Here is a 19,762-nt window from a genome sequence, read left to right on the forward strand (position 1 = left end):
TAAGGCATTATGTTTGGAGGAAATACACTTCTTTCAGGAAAGTTTTTGATAATTCAGTGGATAAAAAAAAAGCTGTCAAACTGAAGGAGATATTAAGACTATAAGACGTGCAAAACGTTGTTTTTGACGTGCTGGCCACATATTTGACGCTCGGAGGTCTCATGGGATAGTGTCATTGCTCCCTTAATGCGATGCGTTTCCTGTTCAAACGGCACGACAGGATGTGATTCTAAACCTTAAAATAATGATTTGGTGAAAAGAAAATTTGGAAGAAAAGCAGTTTGATTGTTTTTATCTTTTTAATGATTATTTTGACATGCAATGCCTTTATTAGGTAATGTCAGCAGAGATGACAGGAAACAAAGGACGGGGGGGAGTTTACCCGTTAGACACAGGGATTCGTGAGGACTTCACTTCTTGGACTTACAGTGCAGCTTGAGGTCAGATGCCACATTTTGCAGGAAGCAGCAGTGTTTCGGGACTATTAAGCTAGCGAGGGGGCTGTTGTTTACGGCCGAGCACTAAACGACTTGTCGAGATGGACTCCGCCGTCAGTAACCCCGTGAACTTTTCTTAAAATCTCTCCCTCGGTGTCCTCCTTAGGGGGTCCGTGTCTCCCAGGTTAACGGGAGACGGCGTGTTTACAGTATTGGATTGCTGCCTCGGAGCGCAGAGAGACGCGATCACTTCTGTCTCGTTCGCTCTGTCCCTCCCAGCCGCAGCCTGCCTGTGCTCTCACGCCCTCGCTGACCCCCGGGCCCAGGCGCGTCCCCTCCACATGCCCGAAGCAAAAACTGTTTAACAGCAGTATCGGGAGGACTCCAGCTGTAATCCAGTCCGACTGAATATTTATTCAGCAGCAGCAGGTCTACCTACGGCTGTGCCTGGACGATATGAGCGACACTGATATTTCACAGTGCAACAGTGTTTTCCTTCTCCAGCGTGCACTTGGTGTGAGCTGCACCGACCGGGTCAAGGTGTGCGTCCTCTTTATACCTTCAAACAGCTCGAATCTCTTTTGGAAACAACTTTGAGAAGCTGTTCTTGTTTGAGTGGGATGGTCCTCATTCTGCCTATTTCATTTGCTTAATATTTTAATCAGTATTTATTGTTTTTTTTTCCTCATTCGTTTGATAGACTTATTTTGTGTTTTGTATTTTCATTATATTTATTCTTTATTATTCTCCAATTAGAATTTTTCTGTTCTCATTTATTTTTCGTCTGTTTTGTAAAACATAGTTTTTTATCCTTATAAGTTATTATTGTAATTTTTCAAGAGGTGCAAGAAGCAATAACGCCAGCCAAAACCCTGTAATTCAGCTTGAAGTACATTTTTATTTATTTTTATTTTTGTACCCACTTGAATTATGATTTTCCACGCTGAAAGAAAAGCAAAAGGAAGGCGAGTTCCAATACATCACCACTCTCAACCAGGACAGCTAACATATGCAGCTGATTATTTATGGACCCCGTGGGCGTGTGCCTGCCAACATCTACACCACAGCTCTGCAACACGCTGAAATATTGCTTTAAGGTTAACAAGAGCAAATCACGAATATCTATAGCAGCGCTACAGAAAGTGCAACAGGCCTTCAAGTCCTCGTGCCGGAGAATAACGCGTGCGGCCAGAGAGCGTTGGTCAGGCTTAAGATGTCGCGTTAACGAGAGCGGCGCGAGATTGTGTTCAGAATCGTAATGTGTGTTGAGTCATCTGTGCAAGGCTCCATATGCTGCTGTATAGTGAAGCCATCCAAGTGTGGGTTTGGAGAGTTAATGGGATGGGGAAACGACTTTCATGTGTTAATGTGTGTGTTTGTTTGTTTGTGTGTGTGTGTGTGTGTGTGTGTGAGAGGTTGTAGCAGTGAGAGACAGAGAGTATCAGTTCCTGTGTTTGTAGGCCATTATGGGTTTATTACTGTGGACCAATGATGATCTCCAGTCTCCTCCCAGTAGTTTTATGGCTAAGCTGTGTCAGGTTCACTCTACCTGTCCTTACTTGAAATGTTGCATTGTCCGCTTACTAATGCGTTGTCATCATGTTGTCATCACCAGCCACGAATATGAACACTTGATAGAAGATCATTCTCCTACAAAACGGATCTGCACTAGAAACAAACGAGACTTATTAAATGACGCCTATAATTATCATCTTTGGGTGTTTTTGCACCTGTAGTATCGAGAGCTTGTTGATGTCTTATGTAGTTTTCAAGGTATTGACATATTGATACTGACCAGCTGATTTTCAGTGGGGCGGAAACAGAGTGAGAACCTGGAATTGCGTAACTGGGTTTGACTCTATTCGAAATCACACAAAATGCAGGTTCACCAGAAACTCTGTCGGCTCGGACTCCAGCGGGGGCCTCCCCCTCGACCGGCAGTCGGACCTCGGGTTGGAGGCGAAGAGCCCGGTACCAGCGGCTTCAGGCCCAAGCCATATTGCTGGGTTGGTTGGAGAGAAGGGAAGCAAGGGAGCAGCAGAACCGGGGCTCGTAAAATGAGAGGTTCCCTACACTGGGACCCTGGTGCTCAGAAACACTACCGCTTTTTTCCAAAGGGTTGCCAATAGCAAGACAAAATGAAAAGTTAAAGCAGTAGCTTTAAGCTTTTGAAGTCATACTAAAGTCACGTATACCAACATGAACTCCTGTGGTTGTTCCGTTTGCTTTGGGACCACGAAGAAACTAACCGTTGGGCCGTCCTCCACACCATTAGACTGCAACAACACCATTGTGATACTTTATTACTCCCAGTAGGAACATTTTCTTTTCACTAGCCCACAAGAGGTCAGAGGTCAGGTTCAGCTGCAGAGCAGACCAGCATCAGCAGCGGCCCTGGAGCTTGCAGTGATTCAGCTCAGTAATCAAAGAGTCTTCTACAGAGTTGATGGTTGCCAGCATCCGGCGCTCCGGGTCTGGCTCATCGAGAAGTAGGGTTAACCGTCATCTACACGCATCCATCAGTTCCTCTTTAGTTCCGTCAAATAAAAGCCCCATAGGATGAGAGGAACACGTGCACGGTGGTTAATCCTCTCCCCCCTGTGAGGCCGCTGGAATGCTGTCAGTTCATAGACGTGATAATGAGAACCAGACTCTGCAACCCCGCCTCTCTTCGTCAGTGACCGTGACCTTATGTCAGATATTTAGAACCAGATTTGATTAGCAAAGGAATAAGAGCAGAGTTTCTTCAATGTTCTCATGTCTCGGCCCCCTGTGTAAAGACAAGTTAGGCTCCGGACCCCCATTTGAGAGGATTTTGTCCCAGGGACCTCATAAGGAAAAGAGGTCTGGTGTGGATTTAGTGTCAAATGGGACTGAAGCGAATTATGTATCCGGCCAAAATTAGAAGATCTGGGAGTGACATGTGAAGAGAAAAGATGTCATACATTTTTCTAAATGGAAACGTTTCAAGAGAATTCAATTATATTGTAGTTTTTTCTGTTCTCTATGGACACTGATCATACAAGAGCAGAGAGACATGTTTTAGCATTCATTCAAGAGGCAAAGGTTGTTGTTGTTTAGTTGGCTGGTTAAAGAAATGCGTTTTAATCTGTCAATTCCCCGGCCGTCATACCTGATACTAGTTTCGCCTGCAACAGCCCGGCGACCAACCCTGTGAAGAGCTTTCCTCGGCTCTCAATATTACCGTGGAAAAGCCCTGGGAGAGCATTTTGTAAATATTAGTCCTACCACTAATGAAACAAGCGTATTCATACCGGTGCTGCAATCTAATCAAAAACGTCACAGTGGGATCATTTCAGGTGAAGAGCTCCTCAGTCAGCTATGCTTCCATGCAGCATTATCGTTATAACTGCTGTAAAAAGCCGTTCAGGCGCGGAAGTATTGCAGGGTTTAACCGACGCACGCTCACTAAATGTCAGTATTGATACTCGAAAAAATAAAAGCTGCCTCTGATGTTCAGCATGTTAATGTGACCGCTTTCACACTGAAGATTTCCTCCCAAAGCCTCCATAACGGCATTGTCTGCGCAGCGCTGATTACCAAAACACTCCACTAACAAGCGGCATAATTACTGCTTTAGTGGATTAATGGATGACGGAACAACAATTTAAAATTGTTTCAGTCGTTTATTAAGGGGAGAGCGACAAGCCTGCGCTGCTCTTCTCCGTTTTGCTGAATGCAAATTGATTATTTCTTGTGGGTTCTTGGACCGCGCCGTGTACAAACAAAGCGTTTCTTGAAGACGCGTTCATTTTGAACAAAAGCACCGTACAAGCAAAACGGTTTTACTGCTCCGGCCCCTGTGGACGCATCTGTGAGGAGAAAGGAAGGTTGAGTTTAACAAGAAGAGAGGAGGAGTGCCAGCTCTTCCTCCATCTGATCCGAACTGCTGCGTGCACTTTAATAAGCACTTTCCTTTATATTACAGATGCAAATGTAGCCTTTACAGGGAGATTGATATGCATGGAGGAAACATGTGTGTGTGTGCGTGTACCACTTTATCAGGGTCCTCTGTTCATTAGCCCAGTGTAATTGTGTTAGCAGTGTTGCAGGCAGGGAGGGAAGAAAATATCTGTGTGTAAAGGTCACATCAGAGGAGAGATGACATACGGATAGATGACACACACACACACACACACACACACACACACACACGCGTGCCTAACACACATCTACAGCAGCACGCACCGCCTCGCTCTCGGATGAAGGCAGCTTTGGCTGAGAGTGCGTTTGGAATGCATCCTTCTTGCCCTAAGGTATGCATATGTCTTTGTGATCGCCTGTGTGTGTGTGTGTGTGTGTGTGTGTGTGTAGGTGTAGGTCTGCGTAGGTATGCGACTGGCGGATTCAAGTGGCAGTGTTTAATCAAGTGTGATATTCCTCCTCCGTGTGCTTGGCATCTGCAATGTAGGCAGCAGGAAGAGCAGTTGCGTTATCTCCTGTGTGGTGTGTGTGTCAAAAAGTACGACAAGCCAACAAAATCCAGCAGTCAACACCTACGGGCTTTGAAGAGAGGATTAGAAGCATAAATAGCACCATGAACGAGAGTGAGGGTACACAGACGCATACAACTGCCTGTAAATTACCTCCGTGTGTTTTACAGGTTGCAGTTTTGAGATTGCGGTCCACGTAACATGACGAAAATAAAAGAAGATAAATATTCTGGCCTATAAGGAAGTAATTGTATGACGGATGGGTCAAGCACACATAGGACCTTTGTCCAGGAGACTTCTGTTCATGTCCCATGTGGAACCAATAGTGTTGGCATTTAGGTCAGTTATTCAAATCGGTTGTTAGTCAAGTTGACGTTAACCTTCTTCTCCCAAACTGAACTAAGTGGGTTTTGTGGCCTAAGCCACGAAACCTCCTCTGAAGAAGGAAGTTCAGTTTGAAAAAGACCCCATGCCCGTAACGATATTGACGGGGGGGGGGCCGCAGCGTGAACTGACGCTACAGGAGTTCGCAGAGCGTCACAGTGTCATGGTTTACTGCCACTGACTCAGCTGCTGCATTAGTTTATCTAAAAACAACAAGACGTCGGCGGTTTGAACCAGGGAGCTATCCAAGAATCTAACGAAAGAACCCACTGACTCCAAGACGAGGACACCAGAAGTGGGAAACTCATTTCCGGGGTTTGGGACTCATTTCTGCGACACTGTATTATAATTCATAGGGTCCACCAGGACAGAGCCACAAAATAAAAACGTCCTCTTCAGTCTGCAGCAAGTGCATCTGCCCACTGCGTTTACAATTTTACCAAGCAGTGTGATTTTCTTTATTATTTTTCGTATTTATTATAACTATAATGGTCCTTCAACTGATGGTTGGTGACCTGCCAGAGTGGCTGGAGTAGACGATTTCACAAATTTGCCAGCATTTGGCTTATGGCCGCTGTTGTGGTTACACTTAAGAGCCAAATGGCTTTCACCGTGATCATCTGCAGCCTCCGCAGTTATTTCAGCCTCTTATTACTAACTCTTTAAATGATTGAAGTGCGCTGACAGTTGAACTGTACCTTATGACGTCAAAGCAAGCCACCTGTGGACACAGATGTCAGGTAAATAAGTGTTTGCCTAATTTACTAATATAGATAGGGTCAACTAAAATCTGTAGTACGGTAAACTGTCCTTATAGGTGCTTACAACTATATTATAGTATAATTATAGTATAATTGAACTCCAACCGTACTACAGATTTCACCGTGATCATCTGCAGCCTCCGCAGTTATTTTAACCTCTTATTAACTCTTGAAATGATTGAACTGTGTGAAGATAAATTTACTATTATTACAACAGTGTTTTTGATCGTTCTCTGTTGATATAGCAGCCTCTACTTATTTGTTTAAACAGGCTATTATATATATATATATATATATATATATATATATATATATATATATATATATATATATATATATATATATATATTACATCTGCTTACAACTACATTGTTGTGTGTAATAAACCTTATATCACATATTATTATACTCCTCATAAATGCTAACTAATTGGGAGTTAATCATAGTGTTAATAACTGAAAATCTATAGTGTCGATTGTCAGATGGACGGTTGGTGACCAATTGTTGGATAGTTGAATCCATATCTTTCAAAGCAAGCAAAGAGATTATATATATATATATATATATATATATATATATATATATATATATATATATATAGCTGTACATGCTCAGCAGTCAAGGACAACTCACACTCAAAATTCAGCAACGCCGAATGTGCGCATCCCATTAAAGAGCTTACCGCGTTGAATTCAAGCTTGTTGGAGGACTCACATATAATGTGCGTCAAATTTTAAACTTTAAAGCTAGAAACATGTAACGGATCTCCTTGAGGATCGGATTTAGAACAGTGTCTGTCTGTCTGTCTGTCTGCCTGTCTGTCTGTCTGTCTGTCTGCATGTCTGTCTGTCTGTCTGCCTGTCTGTCTGTCTGTCTGCATGTCTGTCCGCCTGTCTGTCTGTCTGTCTGCCTGTCTCTGTCTGTCTGCCTGTCTGTCTGTCTGCCTGTCTGCCTGTCTGCCTGTCTGTCTGCCTGTCTGTCTGTCTGTCTGTCTGTCTGTCTGTCTGTCTGTCACCAAGAAGCTACATTTCCATCAGATTTATCCACAATCCACATAAGTTGGCTTGTTTAAAGTCTGTGATCTTTCCACGTCCCGGCCTGGTACACTGGAGATAGCACCTTTAAAAACATGGTTTACAAAGTGCTCTACATAGAAGCAAGGTAAAAACATAACATCAATACAAGTAAACATTTCAGAAAACACATGAGGCAAAGGAGACAATGCCATATAGGCAATGAACACAATAGAGGAATAGAAAATTACAATTACAAAATAAAGCAGAACAGACAAACTAAAATAGGGGAACCAAAGAACTGCATAAAAGGACGACATCTTGGAGTGTACCAGTCCGGTACACTCGAAGTACCGGAATGGTACACTTTTTTTGAAAAAAGTGTATTTTTACATTTTTTCGACATGAACTGCTTTAGTGCGTAATGTCATCTTGTTTCCGTGTTTCACAAACTGCTTGTCTGATATTTTTTCATGTAGTTTCTTGTGCTTTGGTGAGCCAAGGACAAACACCCAGGTGGACATTAAAGATCTATTCTATTCTAAATCTGCATTGTAACAGTGCTGAGGGGCTTTTGTATCTGCGCTGCATCATGTAACTCTCTGCTCACCCTCAATCAACCGATACCTACAGGAGGAAATGAAAAACTCCAAAAACCAGCCGCTTCAAAACATGTCCTTGGCTTGGAGACTTCACGTTTCGACTCTTAATTCAAAGAGGACTTGATCTTTGACCCGGCACCGCTTGGTCTCATGCAGAACCGTTTACGTCCCCGCCCTCCATGATGGCGCATGGACATTTGTCCCCAGTTCATATGCGGCGTTACCGCACCGCCGTGACAATAAAACAGGTTTCCACTACGGCCCGAGTATACGAAGCCTCTCAACCAAGATACAAGATGATGGTACCCTCGCCTCCAGATATGAAACTACAACGCACGCTCAGTTTCTCATCTGTCTCTGCACAGACCAATCGGCAACAGTAGCAACCGTCCTCTTTTGTCCTTGTGTCAGTGTTTCTTCACCGTTCTTTTTATTAATTCATTAATTGTTTTTACACATGATGTACACACAAACACTCTCATCCCAATGCAGAGATTTTGTACTGACCTGGAATGAATGGGCTCTTTTTCTGTGTTATATTATCTTCCTCTCCTTCTCTCCATCCTTTGCTGCTCTCTCTCCTTCTCATTTTTGTAAACTGCAAAATTGCACTTCTGCGGATGGGAGCCAAGTTCGATTATCTACGCCAAATTCCCTGATAAAGAACTGTGTTTCGAGGCCTATTGAAGCACTTAAAGCCCCTCTAAATGCCTTTAGCTGCAGGGTCCCCTCTTTGGAGACTACACACACACACACTCCATTGCAGTGAGTTCAACACCCATCATGAGAATGATACAACTGCAGAGTAATTTCTCTTTTATTTTTGTCTGAAATCTCTCCGTCTCTCTGCCTCTCCCACAATCTACCAGCTCTCAAGCATCTGTTGACAGACTTTCACCCCTGTTGGACAATTACTGTATGTCTATTTGTATAAAAGAGACTGTCCTCTTGGTCGTTTGTTTTGGCAGCTTTAATGGTTAAACAAAGTCCTTTGAGGAGCGAATACTAGAAAAAGCTGTGGGAAATCACACATCAGGTACCAGTTGACAGTACCAGTGTTTGTGGCATCAAAGAGGTGAAGGCACTCTCATTATTACGTCAATGGACTAAAGTTGCCGTTGACATTTCTGCAGATGAAGAATCCAAACCAAACCAATGGGCTTTCCAACAGCTTTTCAACAACTCTGATACAGTGTGAATTGGATGATTGTTGTGGTCGAGTAGATTGGAGGGCTTCTAGCCTCTCCTGGCGTATGACATGATAGAGAAACAGAGGTACAAAAACAATGGTATGGGACAAATATATTTAACTTGACTGCAAAAAAAACAAACAACAAAAGATACCGTCTCTTCAGCATGCTTGTTACTTTGTACCATTTTAGTGAAGCGCTCTCCTGAAAGGGCAGCAGTTTTTTGGACTAAATGTAAGCTATTTTCGGGACAGATTCAATTTCACAAAAATAAGTTATTAAAAATGAAGATTAAAGTCTCCGAGGTGTCGGGTTGCTCCGACCACCTACGGCCTTCTAATAGGGGTTTGGAGTGAGAGGCATGACTCACTTCTCCCGTTTAATTGGGAAAACTCTCACTACACAGCTGCAATTATTGGCCGCCCTCTCCACCCTGCATGTGTAAAATGAATAGCAAGTGTGCCCCGTAATGGGAGTGCGCCTGGCCCAGCGAGAACGGCGATTCCACACGCAGAGGAGGCAGATTGAAATAAATGAAAATCACCGAGGGGAAAATGAAAGAAAGCCTCATGAGATTCGTCCGTTACGGGGCGCAAAAACAAGCGTATCTGCAGTTGTTAAAGGTTTTACTTTATCTGAGAAATCCGCAAATCCCTCCACTCTGGAGAGCTTGGGTGTGGGGGAGTAGCTCAGCCACTTGGCTCTGATCAGCACAGATTTGCACTGCGCCATCTGAATGAATGATGGCTGTCGGAAAAGCTAATGCGCGTTAATGTATCTGTATGTCTGCGTGGGCGTCTCCATGCATATGGACGTGGGCCAGGGTTGGTTTGTGTGTCCACGGTTGTTTGTTGAACAAATATATGCACGCGTATAGTTGCATGTTCCTACATGTATGTATGTATGTATGTATGTATGTATGTATGTATGCGCCTGTTTCCCCGCATGTGTGTGTGTGTGTGTGTGTGTGCTTGAATAGTCCTAACGAATGAAGTGGAGTCTTTGTGTAGTCTGCCTCTTCCTGCTGAAGCCCATTATTATTATTTGGAGAAAAAACGTGTGTGTGTGTGCGTGCACATATGCAGCTGTCTATGTGTCGGTTGAGGAGTGCGACTGTAAATTATACACTGTGTCCACACACACACACTCTACACACACACACTCACACACACACACACACACACACACACACACACACACACACACACACACACACACACACACACACGGAGTCCAAGCCAATTCTTCATTCCTTCATCCTTACACTGATTTTATTTAATTTGATTCACACACAAGTAGAGGCGAGGGGTCCAATTAATTTAGACGGTGTGGTATATTGTCATCGGTGTCGTCCAATTATTTTTGCATAAAAGATAAAACACCACGAAATGCAATTAAAAGACATCATCCTGTGCCAGTTGAAACCTGGCATGGGTTTAAAATGAGCGAGTCACCTCACAAATGGAAGGAATTACAATGTTGGTGCTTTAGTATGCAGTCCAATTTAATATGTAGCAAATAGGGCAAGAAAGGACTTTACCATGCAAATCATTGTCGCTGAGTGGTCTAGAGCGGCAGCCATTTTTATATGTACCGTTGCTATGGCGAGCTCACTAAACCAAGTTTAGTCATGGACTTACTGAGTTGAGGTTTTGCACTGCAAGTGACAACTGGGTTTGGGGTCATTGACTTTAACCAGTGTAGCAATAAAGCATTGTGGAATAAGCAAACTAGCAGGCTACCTAGCTGACAGCTCTCTAGTTAGCTCGCATGCTAATTCTGCCAAGCTGCTGCTGCCCCCTGTACCGCCAGCCTACTGGCACAGGTTAGGGAGGGGAAGGTGTCAACTTATCACCCCACTTTTCTCTCTCTCTTTCTCAGATGAAGGTTTTGAAAAGAAATCAAACGTCCACTGGCCTTCTTTGACCCACTTGCTATCTACCAGGTCAACATGCATTCAAAGTTCTCAAACATCCAAAAAACAGCATCCAGACTGCATGTGCGTCCACAGGAGGAGACAGGCTTGATTCAAAGTCTTTCTTTAAACCGGATATTTCTGGCAGTTTGTATACCGTCTGGGTTTCCTTTCAGTTCTTTTTTTTCCTTTCAATTTCAAGTTCCGCCCCCGTCCTCCTTGTCTTGTCTTATCTTCGTCTATCTGTTAAAAAGCCAGGCGAGGAAGCTGTGAGCCGACTACTGTCTGCACTATTAGCGCTTGTCAATATCACGCCTTTTGGAAAATGGATTCCAAATAGAAATCTCCTCACGTTCAAGTGTGTGTCCGCTCCTGTCCGGTTCTCATATCCTCCTCCTCCACTGTCCCCAACCGACCTGCTCTGTGACTTTAACTTTGCCACCATCTGTTGCAAGACGCCTAGACTTAAAACGTGAATTGATCGGATCCAATTCTGCATGCACACTTCCGGAAGTCTGTTTTTTTGCTCCGTCAAAGCATTTGCAAAACAGACTTAGTTTTTCAAAAGGTATTTTAAATCCAGTTCTGTCTACATCTGCGTTTACCTGCCGGCAGTCTTCCTCTGCTCGGCCTTGGTTGGTCCATTAAGCACACCTGTAGATCACAAGAACAATGGGAAACACCTCGTTTTATGTCGCTGTGCGCGTCCATTCTTGTGCACAAGATAACAGGGACCCACTCATAGAACAACAGCAGCATGGGGCCAATAGAGATCAAACACAGGTGCTGTTGTTCTGCCGTTTTGCTTAAATAAATGAAACAACTGACAGTTAGCCCCTAAATTAATTTCCTAATTGACTTTTAGCACAAGAAGCAGTCAACCTCGCAGTGAACACAGGTCATACCTCTGATCATGTGTAGAACTTATAAGGGCTCACATGATCAGCAGTGTGAGAGGCCTCACTGTTGGTTTGGATGCAGACTCAGTCCTGGGAACCCAGCTCAAGGCTGAAGAAGTACACACTCATTCTTAAATCCGATGATTTCTCCATGTGCATGGAGTTGTTAACTGACTGACAAGTACCTTTAACCTGCATCATTTCTAATAGCCAGCAGGGGGGCGACTCCTCTGGTTGCAGAAAGAAGTCAGATTGTATAGAAGTCAGAAACATGAGCTTATGATCTCAATCTCTAGTTTAAAATATTCTTCAACACAGCATGATGTTCATTTAGTAAATGAAGGTCCATCTAGAGTCAAATAGACAGTAGGGGAACGCTTTAGGGCGTGGCGGCTACCTTGTGATTGACAGGTCCCTAACACAGTGTTGTCGGGTTCACCGTTTTCAGTTAATGAAAGTACATTGTAAAAATGTTTGTCTTATTAAAATTGTCTTAATCAGCATTCGGTTGTATTTAGCTCCTCCCTCTTGTGTCACTACTGGTTGCTACAAACCAGATGGCGACGGCTAAAATCCACCATGGCGACGGTCAAAATGCCGTTCTTGAGGCTTTAAAATTGCAGTCCACTTGCCAATGGGTGACGTCACAGCAAGTATGTCCACTTCTTATGTTACAAAGCCCAAGGTTCAGTCATCAGTGGTTCACACCGTGGCTGCTGACTATTTGTAGGAAAACCAAACTTCTGGGTTCACTTGCTTTTATCAACAAGATCTTAAATGCAGGCAAAGGTACCAAGTGGTATTTGCTCTCTCCGCTGCCCTTTATCGCAGAAAAAATGTGTTTAAAAATGGCAAAACGTATGAATGTAAACATTTATACTTTCCCTGTGGTTATATACGCTTTGTGTACACACAGTTTATATGCGGGCCCCCGTTGCATTTGGACGTGTGTCTGAGCGTCTGGTGGTAGTAAATAAGATCGAAGAGATGCAAGATGCACGAACACACGCACACACAGGCACAGACTTGGGCACGGATGTGAGCTCCATGCTAAAGAAGCGGTGTGTATAAATTTGCCTAAGTGTTTGGCCAAGGTCTGCGGCTGTGTGTGCAATCGATGTGCCAACAGCAATAAATCAGCGCAGGACAGACCTGAACGTCTCTACAGCTTCATCTGATGTGGCAGGTGGGCTACAGGATGGCCCTGACCCCCCCCCCCCCACCACCACCACCACACACACACAAGACACACACAATTTGAGGATCACACAATGATATCATGAATTAGGATTGCGTGCACCAAAGCAGGACACAAGTTTGTACCATGATAGTATTCTGTCCCATCTTGTCTTTCAAAACTATTTTCTTCATTCAGAAACAAAAAAACTAATTTATTTAGATCTAATTCAGACATACAAGCAAAACTTTTCAATCAGACTTATTTATAGAATCTGTAAAATAATCAGAGAAGGTGAGAGGAGGAAATGCTGCAGGAATAGCCATCTTAACATGTCATTTAGTGGAGCGAGTTGAATTTCCTCGTCTATTCAAGTGCGCACATTCTTGTGTTGATCGGTTTAGTGCGCACGTGTGTGTGGGCAGGTCTGTTTAATGTCAATGTACTGTATGCGTGTGTTGTGTGTTCACATTTTGTGCAAGTGTATGTGCGGGTGTGTGTGTGTGTGTGTGTGCGTGTGTCAAAGATACCAACACTAGCTGTATTGTCCTGATGGGACAGGCAACAGCATCGTCATCCTGGCCACTGTAATCATGGCTGGACTGGAGATGAAAGACACTATTGACAAGAAGTGAAGTGTCTGAGAGGGAGAGAGAGAGAGAGAGAGAGAGAGAGAGGGAGAAAGAGAGAAAGAGAGTGAGAGAGAGGAATGTAATGAAAGGGAGCAATGAGAAACAGCCGAGACGAGAATAGCTTGCTGACCAAACTCCATTACGACACAAGGCTTTGCCTTGTGCTCTTTATTTAGCCGAGCATAAGCCAATAAGCTAATGAAGAAAAGGTTGGGCCGTGTGTGGGGCCATTGTGGTTGGTTCAAAGCAAATGCAGATGATCGTAGCCTTTTTAATAGTTTGTTGATTCAATCAAAGGATTGGCGACTCGGGCTCCGCTAGTCCATGTTGATGGGCACGACACTGACCCCCAAATTGCTCCCATAGGCTGAATGTGTATGTGGTGAGACAGTTGTGATGGGCAGGTGGGCACCTTGCATGGTAAACCGCCATCAGTGTATTTGCGAATGGCCGAACGACAGGTAGTGTGAAAATGCTTTGAGTGATCGTAGGTCTAAAAAAGCGCGATACAAGTACAAGTCCATTCACCATTTACTATTACCATATACATCCTGTAAGGCTTCCTCTCATGGTTGACCCCAGGGATGCATTGCGAGAACTGGTTACCTCTCGTCTCAAGACGGTGCCTGAAGATTACTTACCAGCACACGCCGAGAATGCCTTTTCTCCTTGCGGTGTGATTGGTGCGATGAGTGCCAGTTTGAGCAAGCACGGTTTAAGGAAAAAGCTTCCAGAGTGATCAGTACATGCTGTTCAGAAGACAGCTCAGGAGTTTCTTGGGGGTTCAGTAACGGTGAGTTCCCCCACTGGGTCATCCAATCCACACTGGCTTCGTCTTCGGTAAGCGTCTCTGCCCGTCTGTCAGCAGCAGCTCCTGGGGAGCTGAGTGGACAGCAGACAATTACTGAACCAAAATAGTTTTTATGTCGGCTTCCATGGGTAGAAATGTTTGTTGATGTGATATGTTGATTCATTGATTTTAATTTCCCCCCCGTTGCGATTGAGGGGTAATCTGCCCGTAGTGTCACTGACTGGGTGCCTTGATCAATTAACGTAGATACAGTAAATTAGTCCAAAACACATATACAGTATACAGTAGGATATTGGTTCAATTTGTGTGCTGTCTGAGTGACGGACATAAAAAAAACGCCTTCAGTGGGGATTGGCCGTGGGGGGATGATCCAACTCTATTTTTCCAGTGCTTTTTAGCCAGGATGTCCTTCTCTCAACCAAGTTAAAACTTTCAACAACACCCATCGTGACCCATCACACTGTGATGGTAATAATGACAACAATGGTGTCGATGATTGGTCATGTGGAGCCGGCCGTGTTGCTTTTGCCCTGGGACTCCCGAGGCTTTACCTGTCCCCCAGTGCATTCAGGGATAGGCCCCTGCATCTCTAGCGACTCTGAACCCGGGAGAGCGACTATATGAATTGGATGGTTGGAAGGTTCATCTCCTATTCTTTTTTCCTCACTTTTTCTTCCTGTAGTTTTCACTTCTAGCAATCTTTGCCACCATCTCCCCCGGCTTATATTGAACTGGTATGAAGCCAAATAGTTTCTCTCTCTTCTCTTTATCGTGTTGAACCAGTTCTCTCTCTCTGCCCCTTTTTTCAGAAGCAGTGTGCTTGTTTTTATCTGCTCTGTTGTAAATATACTGTAGGAGTCCTCCTGTAGTATGGATGTTTACCTGCTATCATGATGCTGCATATTAGTGGCTCACCCCCCTGTGTGATTTTGTTTCTGTGTGTAGGTCTTTTCTATGTGTGTCGGATGCATATGCGCTCTAGAATAATATTTGGGATGTTTTCTTAAAGGCCTAAACCCATGGTCACAGGTTGCGTTTTTTTGTGTGTGTATTTGAAGTGTATTAAATGTATTCTTGTGTGCACATGCACAATTTGTCTGCTGGATCCTTTAATACCTCCAGACAATCAATACGCAGAGGTGCAATGTTCGGCCCTGTCTTCTTTTAAAAGATGCACTCCACAGAGTGGTGTGAGCCAAGAGTCGAGAAGTCAATAAAACAAAGCCGATAGGGCTTTCATTTGTTTTTTTTTGGGGAGTTTGGCATCGAGGCCTCGGAGTCTCCGAGTCTGTGGGCGAATATTTAGTGTTTTGTCATTTCGTTACAAACAAGTTAATCCTTTTTGTCAGCCCTTTGGATGTGCAAAACACAAGTCCATGAATGTATTGCTAATATTTTGCCTTGTTTCTCTTTCTCAGGACTGGTGGCGGACGAGGCTGAGGATCAGGGGTTGAGGTTATAAAAACAACAGCGGAGGAAGGAAGAAGAAAAAGACAGAGGAAGGCGAACTGCTTGGACACTCTTCTTTGGTATCATCATACCCTGCAGTCCTTAAAGGCACTGACTGACCTGCAGAGGATTACACACTCCGAAATACACAACCGACACCCATTCGCTCCCGCCTCCCCTCACCGTCATGTCCTCCCACCTCAACCCACCTCTTCTCATTCCCCCCATCCTCTTCCTCCTTTTCCTCTCCCTGTCCATGCCCTCCACCTCTACCTCCACCTCCACTCCTCCCTCCTCCCTTCTCTCCTTCCTCCCACCAGAAGGGGGCCTCACACATTTGGTGGTTCACAACAAAACGGGCGAGGTCTACCTGGGCGCCGTCAACTGGATCTACAAGCTGTCAAGCAACCTGACCAAGCTACGGAGCCACGTTACTGGCCCGGTCACAGACAACCCTCGCTGTTACCCTCCCCCCGGTGTCCAGTCCTGCCCCCACGAGCTGGTGCAGACCTCTAATGTCAACAAGCTCCTGCTACTTGATGCTGCCCACAACCGCTTAATTGCCTGTGGGAGTACTTCCCAGGGAATTTGCCAGTTCCTGCGTCTGGATGATTTGTTCAAGCTGGGCGAGCCCCACCACCGTAAAGAGCATTATCTATCCAGCGTTGCCGAGGCAGGCACCATGTCGGGTGTTGTTATCTCCCCGGATCTTTTTGGCGGAGGGGGGAAGCTTTTTGTCGGCACCCCAATCGACGGTAAATCGGAGTACTTCCCAACGCTATCCAGCCGCAAATTAATGTCCAACGAGGAGAATGCTGACATGTTCAGCTTCGTCTACCAGGATGAGTTTGTCTCCTCACAGCTGAAGATTCCCTCCGACACGCTCTCAAAGTTCCCGGCATTCGACATCTACTACATCTATGGCTTCAACAGCGAGCAGTTTGTTTATTATCTCACCCTACAACTCGACACCCAGGTGACCTCGCCGGATGCGAGCAGCGAACAGTTCTTCACGTCTAAAATCGTGCGCCTTTGTGTCGACGATCCAAAGTTCTACTCCTATGTCGAGTTCCCCATCGGCTGCACCAAGGACGGAGTGGAGTACCGCTTGGTTCAGGATGCTTATTTGGCCCGGCCAGGGATCCGTTTGGCGCGTTCGCTTGGTATTCAAGAGCACGAGGAAGTTCTGTTTACTGTATTCGCCCAGGGTCAGAAGAACAGAGCCAAGCCGCCCAAGGAGTCGGCTTTGTGTCTGTTCACAATGAAACGGATAAAGGAGAAGATTAAAGAGAGGATTCAGTCTTGCTACAGAGGAGAGGGGAAGCTCTCCCTGCCCTGGCTACTCAACAAGGAGCTGGCCTGCATCAACTCGGTAAGTGTTTGAGGCAGTAGCTCCCAGAAGTGTTTTTGTGATCATCGTCAGACATGAACATGATGTTGTTCCTGCTTGTTTTGGCTTGTGGTTGTGTGTGCATGTGTTGGTTTCTAATTGAAAAAAATCTGAATGGGCTAGTTCACATCCCTTCACTAAAAGAACAGTTTCTAGTTGGATTGGATAGATTGTCTTGTTCTTGCCAAAAGCATTTTAGTAGTTTAGGTTGTATTTATTATAATAAGCAGGTTTAGAGAGTTACAGTCCAGCTCTGGAGCATTTACTCATGTATCTGTCTACATAGGTGACAGAAATTCAAGCTGCTTATGCATGTACTTTAGTTTATCTGGTTAACCTGTAAGTGGGTAAGTATTGATCTTGACAAATTACTAACTACTAAGTAATATTTCCTATTCTGGTCAGGCCAAAACTACCAAAGTGTTGGTGTGATTGCATATTTAGCCCAATCCAGAATTACAGCCCACTGAGAGAATTTCTACAGAGTATAGAGTAATTTTACATTTTTGCACTTCCTAATTCCTCATCTCCAAATCAATGTTTTTTTTTAATGGGTTTTCGGTTAGATTTCGGTCTGTGTTTAACACAAACTTATGAGATTTTATTCTACGACATAACACATGTCAGTAATTAGCCCTATCGGGAATTGCAAAGCAAAGAGCGCTGGCTAACAAGTGGCTCAATTAGTCTGCAGAACCTCATCACGGCAAACACTACTCCACCTTTAGCTTAGTGCTGGCGATGTGAAGTGACCTGACAGTGGTGTAGTTCACTTATAGGGGAGGGCGACTGTGGCTCAGTGGTGAGCAGGGTCGTCCTTCAATCACAGGATTGGCGGTTCGATCCCCGGCTCCACTAGTCCATGTCGATGTGTCTTTGGGCAAGACACTTAACCCCAAATTGCTTATTGGGTCTACCTGCCATACAGTAGCCTACATTTTCTCCGGGGTTAGAAAACCTTCATCCCTCCGACTCGCCCGCACAATATCTGGTGACGTGATGTCATGTGACCTTACCTGACGGAGAACTAAAAGAGCTTAACACGTCAATCGTCAAATGTGGGACTCTTCCCACTGGCGGATGTGAAAAGGGAATGAACATGAATTTATTCCATCATGATTGAATATAATTTGGTCAAAATGTATCCACAGCTAAGTGAGACTACTCAGCCTGAGGGTGAGGGCAGCTGTCTCCTAGGAATAATTCAGACTGTCCACAGGTTGTGGGTGGCTTGTCTTTCCGTTCTTTCAAAGATGAGCTGGCCTTAGGGTGCTTGAGATACATTGTGTCTGTGTGTGTGTGTGTGTGTTACCCACATGTCACACACACACACGGCCCTGTATCCTCATGAATAATTCACCTGGTCTCACCTTCTGTTATTCAGTCGGTGCTCCATAACAACCTGCCATAAATCTCTGGACTACTCTCTCTCTCTCTCTCTCTCTCTCTCTCTCTGCCTGCTCTGCCTCCTTCTCTTTCTCTTTCACTCGAGCCCCATCCTTTGTATAAAGATTTCTTTCATTTTGCTAACCCCATTCTCCCTCCACTCCTTCTTTTATCTGCCTTTCACTTGCTTTGCCTCTGTGTCCCTCAACTCCTCTCCCTGACCTCTTCCCTGCCTTTTAATTTTTAACCTTTAACCTCCCTCATTTTTACATTCTTGCTCCTTTTGCCTCTCTTCGCTTCTTCCATCTCTCTCTCTCTCTCTCTCTGTCTCTCTCTCTCTCTCGCTCTCTCTCTTTCTCAAACCTTCGCTGTTGCACCATCTCTCTCTGCCCTCTCCTTGACTTTCCACTGAGTGATGAGGTGCAGAGTGACTTAGTGTGTAAAGCCAGTGCCGGGATGTGATCTGAAAATACAATGTGGTGTGGAACAGACGATGCTAGTAAGAATGGGGAGGGGATGAAAAAATATACGTGATTCGTCGGTTTTGTGGGCAGAAGGGGGGATGGAAGGGGGATGCGCAATAGAGGGCAGTGCTGAAGAAGAAAGGGAAAGAGGAAGGGCGCGATGTGAGGAAGGCTCACTGGGTTGAGAGCAGAGAGGAACGAAACAAAGCACCGCTGTGCCTAAGTGCAGCCTCTTGTTGATAGCTAGTTGATAGGTGTTGACAGACTTAAAGTATTAAGAACAACACAGACAAATGTGGACAAGTCTTCTCTCTTTATTCTCAGTTTTGCTAGTTTTACTACTTGTCCTTTTATCCGTTTTGTCATCACAACGCAATGTGTCCAACGCCACTGGTCCAATTATGGCAAGACCTTGTGGGAGTTAGAATGAGCCAGCAAGTCCATTTTTTGTGCTTCGACTGGTCATACGGCAGCTGTAGGGATCAAACTTGTTTTATTCCATTAACCCTGTGAACCCCAAGCAGTTCCAGGGCGTTGTTTGCTCCTATATATAAATATAAGTCCTGCCCCTCAAAGGAAACGGCACAATCACGGCTAGAAGTAGAGAGGGGGAATAAAAACAAATGTCTTATTGCAGCATAACACTGCTAGCTAAAAATAATGAAAAAAATGGAATGAAAGAATTTCATCAGTATTTTATTTGACAAAAATTGGAAACAAATTGAAATGTATTCAACGTTTTTCCAAGAACCCATTAGGGTGACGAATATTTGAAAAGAAAAGACATTTTATAATTTC

At 44.5% G+C, this 19,762-nt stretch overlaps 1 protein-coding gene across 1 annotated transcript in view; it reads left to right on the forward strand.

Moving 5' to 3' along the window:
* Nucleotides 1-19,762, forward strand: part of LOC117733865 (plexin-A1-like) — a 208,227-nt gene that overhangs the window by 14,152 nt on the left and 174,313 nt on the right. The window contains 1 exon segment of the mRNA XM_034537776.1: nucleotides 15,694-17,096. Within this exon segment, the coding sequence (XP_034393667.1) occupies nucleotides 15,912-17,096 (1,185 nt within the window). The 5' untranslated portion in view covers nucleotides 15,694-15,911.

Source organism: Cyclopterus lumpus, chromosome 7 (assembly GCF_009769545.1).
Source record: "Cyclopterus lumpus isolate fCycLum1 chromosome 7, fCycLum1.pri, whole genome shotgun sequence".
Taxonomy (NCBI): Eukaryota; Metazoa; Chordata; class Actinopteri; order Perciformes; family Cyclopteridae; genus Cyclopterus; species Cyclopterus lumpus.